Raw genomic sequence first — 7350 nt, forward strand, 5'->3', positions numbered from 1 at the left:
CATGAGTTTTAAAAAATGCTGTCTAAAAGAATTGAAATTCTCGAAATTCTAGAAGCATTACGTGATCATTTCCATAGTTCCAACCCACTGAGGCACTCGTTTGTTGCAAAAATGTCACATACAGCAGATTTATCATTTCATATCGTATTTTGTATTTTGTTTATAATGGTTATTGGGGAAAAAATAAATATTACTTTTTAGTGTAATATATGAAACAAAATTAATAACTGTACAAAATCCTATGAAAATTTTCAATATCCATTTAATTCCGTTGAATTTACCATTTACTCCCATTGTATTTTTAATTTTGAATCCTTCATTTCTTCATTGAAGACCTGATCAAACTTCGTATTCTGTTCCTCAGTTAACGTCGATTTCCAATCACCAACCTCTCCTGCAATATGAAGACAAACATTCAGAACGTGTAATATAACAAAATGTATATGTTTCTTCAGATGGGTTATATATATATATATCATTTGGATTTATATCTGAAAAGATATTTCATTTACGAATTAGAGCATAATAGTTTTAACCTTTTCGGTAGATAAACTTCCAAATTGTATCCTTTTCTCTTTCTTTTACTTTCTCAAAGGTACATTCATCATAAACAGCCTGAAGAAATTTAGGATCAGACGAGGTTCCAAGAAAATTGGATATCTGTCGCATCGTCTCCATCCCATTCTAAATTAAACATTAAAACAACATACGTCCAGTATCTTTTAATTAAAGAAAAAGTGGCATTAATTACAACAGAATACCTTGAGATGTTAATTCAAAAAGTCTTTTGTTGAACATACTTTCTTAAGATCTTCATAATAAACAATCAAAATCTTTTCGGGATTTTGTCGTGCTGCCTCTTCCCACTCTTTCTCTCTTTCAAACCAACTTCCATAGTAACAGTCTAAAATATAGATGAAATATCAACAAATAATGCATAAGACATTCGTAATGTCTCGGATAATCTAATGATACATTTTAAGGATCTAAGATGTTGTTAGCATATTGAAAAACCACAAGTTTATGGACAATGTACAACAATTGCATCACTCTCCATTTGAACAAATTATGAAGAATACTTACATGTATTCCCAATAAAGTACACAAGTTACGCATTCGCTATAGCTTTTCATTCACAAAGCAAAGTAAATAAAGATTTGTAGTTCAAGACAATAAGGTCAAATAACACTGATATTGTCAGAAAACAACAATGAATTTAACTTACCCCCACGTAGGAAATCATCCACGAAACAAGGCCAGTCATGATTCATGTAGTCCTTCACATATGGATCGTTTGTGTAATGATGAAAAGCAGACAAGACAATGTCTTTCGGATTACGAACGGAATGGATAATTTTTCCTTTGTTTTCTTTTGGAATATATTTAACTGGAAGATTGGACCCCATTATTCTAGGCGAAGGAACAGTCTCCAATTCCTGAAGATCTGGTATAAGCTCTAGGAATTTTTCTGTCAGTTTGTGAGGTGTGTCCAAACACGAATTTTGAAGGCGGGGCACGATGGCATTCAGCCAATGGTTTCCTTTTTTAAAATTAAATAAAGTATTATTATGATTTCCAATTTCATCCCCTACATCTCCTCCAAAAGAATCATCTTAAATACATAAATAATTTTTTAAAAGATTTATGCATGTCAGAATGTTCATTTTTCAATCATCTAGAGGATGCCTTTTAAATAGAAGAATATTTAACAGAGTATATAGATTCAATGCATCTTCAGAGTTTCAAGAACACACATTTTTGCCATTACCATTAGTTACAATTACATATCATTGTATTTTCGACGTCAAATACTTTTTCATTTTTTGTTTTCCTCATCTTTTTTTTTTTCATTTACATAACTCTTTTATGTATCTTTCAAACAGGTTATTATGTATTTACATGTAATTTTTCAAACTATGTTTATATGCAGATTTCGTATTTATCTAACATTTTCTAACATTTTGTGCCTCCCTCTGGAGAATATCTGTTAAAAGACAAAAAGAAGAAATCTGAAAATGTGTAACTTTTCAGCATTTATGAGTAAAAAAAAGATAACGGTAGGAGGATAGACTATTTACTATCAGGAAGTAAACAATTATTGCCCTGTTGTACCATACCACATGTACTCCTCTTGATTCTTATTTGACATGATCTTGCTTCTATTCAAGTTTCATCTGACCTTGTCAGCAAATACAATTTATCATGAAGTCAAATGCTGACTGACGTTTTTCATACTAATTGTTAGACCTTAATTTACATAATAAATTGTCGACGGACTTTTCCGTTATTATCATGACAAGGAGCACACGCCGGGAGTGACCGGTCGGCGGGGGATGCTCACTCCTCCAGGGCACCTGATCCCACCTCTGATGTTTTAGAGGTCCGCGTTTGCTCTGCTCCTGATTCCTTAGTTGATGAAACAAGAATATCAACAGTTTCGCTTAAAGTCATCATTTTGTATGTTCCATGGTCGATACAATGACCTTGTCAGCAAATACAATCTATTATAAAGGCAAATGCTGACTGGCGTTTTTCATAATTATTGTTAGGCTGTACCCACTGAATTGTCGACGGTTTTTACGTTATTTCCCGATCATGACAAGGAGCACACGGTGGGAGGGACCGGTAGGCAGGGGATGCTCACTCCTCCATGGCACCTGATCTCATGTACTTTTGATGTTTAAGAGGTCAATGTTTGCTCTCCTCCTGATTTGTATTGTTTGAATGAAGTAACAAGGTTAGGAGTAAACTACATTGACAACTAAGATATTCCTTCCCTGATAGAACTTAATTCTCTGTCCTTAAATATCCATCATGTATAAAATACTCTGATATTAATTTAAAGCGTTCTACAGTAGACATGATTTACCATAAGAATTTTTAAAATATGTCTTGTAATTGCCTAAACAAAAATTGATCAATGAAGATTGCATTGTGGTTTGTGGGAACGGGTAAATCTCTAAAAAATAAAAATTGAAATATTAAGAATATCAAGAAATGCTGCGGTGGAAAGATGTATTTATTAATTAGGAGTAGAATAATGAGATGATTTTTACTGCATATATTTTTTTAAATTGATTTTTATTGATTAGAGACAAATGGAGATAACTCTTCAAAGGCTGATTCATTGATTCGAGAATTTTACACTCGTATAGAGACGTAACATTACACTTCAAATTTAGACATTTACTTGCATTGGCACCGAGGGTCATTGAGAAGGGAGGGATCTTTATCGTGCCAACGCCTACCCTGATAAGGGGCCTCGGTTTTTAAGATACCTATTTTTTTTTTTTATCAACTTAGGTTTGTCGCGGCAAGGGCTTGAACCTGCAAACTTCCAATCACGGAGCGAGCCTCTACCGACTGAGCTAATGTTAGGTCGTGCTAAGGTCACAAATTAGGACACATACTGCTCTGCATACTGAATGTAATACTTTTAACGTACTTTTTCCAAGGGGTCGTAATTCCACGGAATCAAAATCTCTGTTTAATCTATGAGGAATTACGCGTATCTCTTAGATTAACACCATATACCTTGAATATACCTCGTAACTTTACTTACCTTGTCATTGGTCATTTGCAAAATTATTTTCTTCAAACACATTCTGATTACTTAGTACACACACAAGTATTCCGAAGATGATATTAAAAATATACTTGAAATTCTTATAAAAAAAACATTTATATCTATATCGATAGTTTTTGGACAAGCTGACGGAATTTCGAAGGGGTACTTATTGTGCTCTGTTTCTAGCACACCTATTTTTGTATTAACATGAAGCAGAATTTATTTTAAAACTTCTACATGACTTTTCTATCGTTAAATTCCCTTATTTATGTAGCAATATACTCTTGTCACCTGCATATTGAATTTATGTCTAGATCTCCCAGTTGATTCGATACGCAAGAGCATCCTCTACGTATGAGCAATTTCTAGCTATTGACAAATAAGTTGAAGAAACAAGGATATCAACAGTCTCGTTTAAAGTCAATATTTCGTTTTTCATACAAACTGTTAGAACATTATTTTCACACCGAATTATTTCTATGGACAAGAAGATACAGCGGTTTGACTGATCGACGGGGCACCTGGTCCCACCTCCGTTTTAGAGTCCATGTTTGCTCCTTTTTTGGTATTTTTTGTTATCCATATTTCATTAAGTACATTAAGAGAGATTTCCGCGGAAAATCTGTGACCATGTTTTTATAATTAGCGTAAATTAATACCACGCGGAAAAAATACTTCTACGGTAAATGGGAATTATGCCTATATATACTGATAATTCAAAGTATATGTATCAGTTTTCTATTATATTCATTAAATCTGAAGCTTTTGGTGATATAGTATCTTAATGGATACCATGCTTTGGCGGGGGAACGCATATAATACAAGAAATAATACCCAAAGCGTGCAACAAAAAGAGGCGCCGTAAGTAGAAGGTTTTAACAAAGGTTGGATCTGTAGTTCTCTGGTTTGTCTGGTGAATGAACTACAGTTCTACAGCTAGAAATTTTTCTTAAAATTTTAACATTCTGAAATTCAACATTGTGTATTTTCCCCTTTATTTAAAGTAAACTTAATCTAATGTATTAAAAGGTCAATCACATGTACATAAAACTGACAGATAATCTTTTAAAAAAAATCATTTACCTAGTATAGAGGAAGTGGCTCTATATATAAATCGCAAGCAAGGAGGAAGAAAATGTTGGAAATTATTTTTCCGACCAAATTCAGATTGTACATGTAGTAATAAATTAGCAGAATAAATGTTACATTTCAACAAATTTTGAACACTTGAAAAATGTCGCTAGTATTCCTTTCTTTAATGTTCCACACCGACTGCAAAAATGTATTTTAATAATCTTAACAATAAATTCATTCTGTGCTCGCAAGTTTGCATTATGGTATAATATTTATTTTAAATTCAAGATTGGCTGTTGTTGAGCGTGATTTAATTTGTTACCGATCGAGTTATGATATTAACTACCACGAAAATATAATAAGAATAGTATGGACACAGGACCAGTTTGTTCAGGGCATGTGAAATGGACTACTGAAAAATAATCGACCTGTTAATTCTCTTTTAGTTCCATATTTTTTAGAAAAAAAATCTACACAACCTAAAATGCAGTTTTGAAAATTATTTATTAACCTCGCTATATACATGTATAAAATAGGTTCAACTATATCTCCTAATATCCATGGAGATATAAAATTGTATTATTCCGTTTTTATGTGCATGTAGTCCTCTAAATGTCGCTAAACATATATTCCTACAAATTGTCAACCCATTTATACCCTTATATACATTATATGAATTATTCCTAGATTCCTAACACAAGTATACATAACATCACATCAGCGCCTTTCCTGTCTTTTTGCTGAAAACGTTCTTTTTTCTTTCTTTTTTTTTTTGGTTTGGAGTTTTGTAATTTATCCGGTGTACTTCACACATAATTGAAAAGCACCATATTTTCATCAATATCTCTGTTAGAAATGGAAATTTTGTGAGTTTCCTGTCTAAGTCGATTGGTTGAAACATAGCCACTATGCGTATGCTGCCTTTTACATTAGAAATATTTTTATCCATGTTACAAGTAAAGACTACACAATACAAGTTTTTATAGACTGTCTATCTGTTGCTCATTGATACTAAATCTACATTATTGATAACTCTAGACTTGATGTGAGGATGGTAACAGAAAGATCTGTAAGTAGTTATAACACCAAATTTTCTATTTTAATAAAAAAAATTGTTGGAAGACAATATGAAGGTCAATTTTGGGCTTATTAATTAACACCTATTATTAGAACTACACGTAACTGTGTGAAACTTAAATAGCTGAAAAACTCGGAGATTCCCAGAAGCATATTTCTAGAAGAAAAGTTATCGAACTTGTTTAGTGGCGCTGGATCGGAAGCAGGTGTAGGCTGCCTATAAGCGTTTTACGCTAAGCGCTTAAAAATGAAGTGGTCAGAAGGAAATTCTCCTACTTTTGCTGAAATGCTGATAATACTTAGTTCATAAAGTTAATCAATTTCAAATTCACTTCTATATGCGTTATTCAATCTGCATTCTGTATCAAGGATAAAAATGTAATCCCTTAGGTCAGGCTTTCTAAACATATCAAGATTTCCCGCTCTTTCTTACCACCCCACCACCCCTGTTACATATAGGTACACACGCAAATCACAAACATTCATTACATTATAGGCGCCCGCGTGGCGCAGTAGTTAGAGCGTTTGCTTTAGAGTAAGGAATTGAGCCCAGTAGCTAAGTTCTTCGGTACTAGCTTGAAAATAAGGATATGTATTTAATTACTGTGCTATAATTTAGAAATTTATTTTAAAATTAAGGATTATCTCCCTCATACGTAGCTCTGATCCTTCGATGCATTTGGCTCCAGCCTTTGGCACACCTTTTTCAGTTTTTCAAAGTCTTTTTTATTTAAATATTTTGGATATCCAACGTTTCTGCTTGAGCATCACTGAAGAGACATAATTTGTCGAAATGTGTATCTGGTGCATCAAAATTGGTACCGTCTACGATTTACCTTACATCGCGAATTCGAATCCACAGTGTGATGCGGAGAACGGTCATTCGTATGAGACCGCGGTTGGACCGAGGTCCCGTATCGCATTAGGTGCTGTCACGAAAGAGATCCCTCGCTGCTCAAAGGCAGTTAGTGCCGAGTATGCAAGTATAAATTGCAGCCTCCATTGGCAAGTGCTTGCGTCTCAATATGAGTGAAAAATTCTCGAAAGGGTGTTAAACAAACAAACATTACTTTATACTGAGTATTGTTTTTAGTCGTCTTATCAAATAACTGTTTAAGGCATAGATAAGAAAGATAAAGATCCGTGGTACATTTTTAAATGCAGATCAAATATCGAATCAGTTTTCTCATTGCAAGGTTTATATTTGGCCACATAAAGAAGCGTTCTTTTATCTAGTTGTTAGATACTCTTTCAGGGAAACTACAGATGCATGTGTAATCACTCTTTGTATGTACAAAAAATATTTTAAAAAATATTTATGTGTTCACAGATATTAATCTAAATCCAAAAATAAATAATTTCTTGAAACTTCCGAAATTCAGCACGTATTTTGTATCATACATGTAACTTCTTGCATTTTCTTTACCTTATAGCTATTCTGTCATTTTAAAAAAAGTTAATAAAAGAATGATTATTTGAAATATTTATATATTGTGCTGGACAAAAAGAGACTAAATACTATATACAACTCACATACCTGATTTTGGATAGGAAATAACAAAAACGTCATCTTTCCTCGTGGGTAAATTTACAATATCTGCAATTCGTTTTCGGGCGTCCGTTAAGGTTTG

General features: G+C 33.2%; 1 protein-coding gene across 1 annotated transcript; it reads right to left on the bottom strand.

Annotated features, from left to right (window-relative positions):
• Window positions 1-284: 284 nt before the first annotated feature.
• On the bottom strand, window positions 285-1406 carry LOC133175684 (sulfotransferase 2A8-like). Its single transcript, XM_061310792.1, has 4 exons — window positions 1226-1406; window positions 801-904; window positions 537-684; window positions 285-394 (listed from the first exon to the last, which is right to left on the bottom strand). The coding sequence occupies exons 1-4, from the start codon at window positions 1404-1406 to the stop codon at window positions 285-287; spliced, it is 543 nt and encodes a 180-aa protein (XP_061166776.1).
• Window positions 1407-7350: the final 5944 nt, after the last annotated feature.

Source organism: Saccostrea echinata, unplaced genomic scaffold (assembly GCF_033153115.1).
Source record: "Saccostrea echinata isolate AGI-Se365-2 ecotype Australia unplaced genomic scaffold, CSIRO_AGI_Sech_v1 ptg000064l, whole genome shotgun sequence".
Taxonomy (NCBI): Eukaryota; Metazoa; Mollusca; class Bivalvia; order Ostreida; family Ostreidae; genus Saccostrea; species Saccostrea echinata.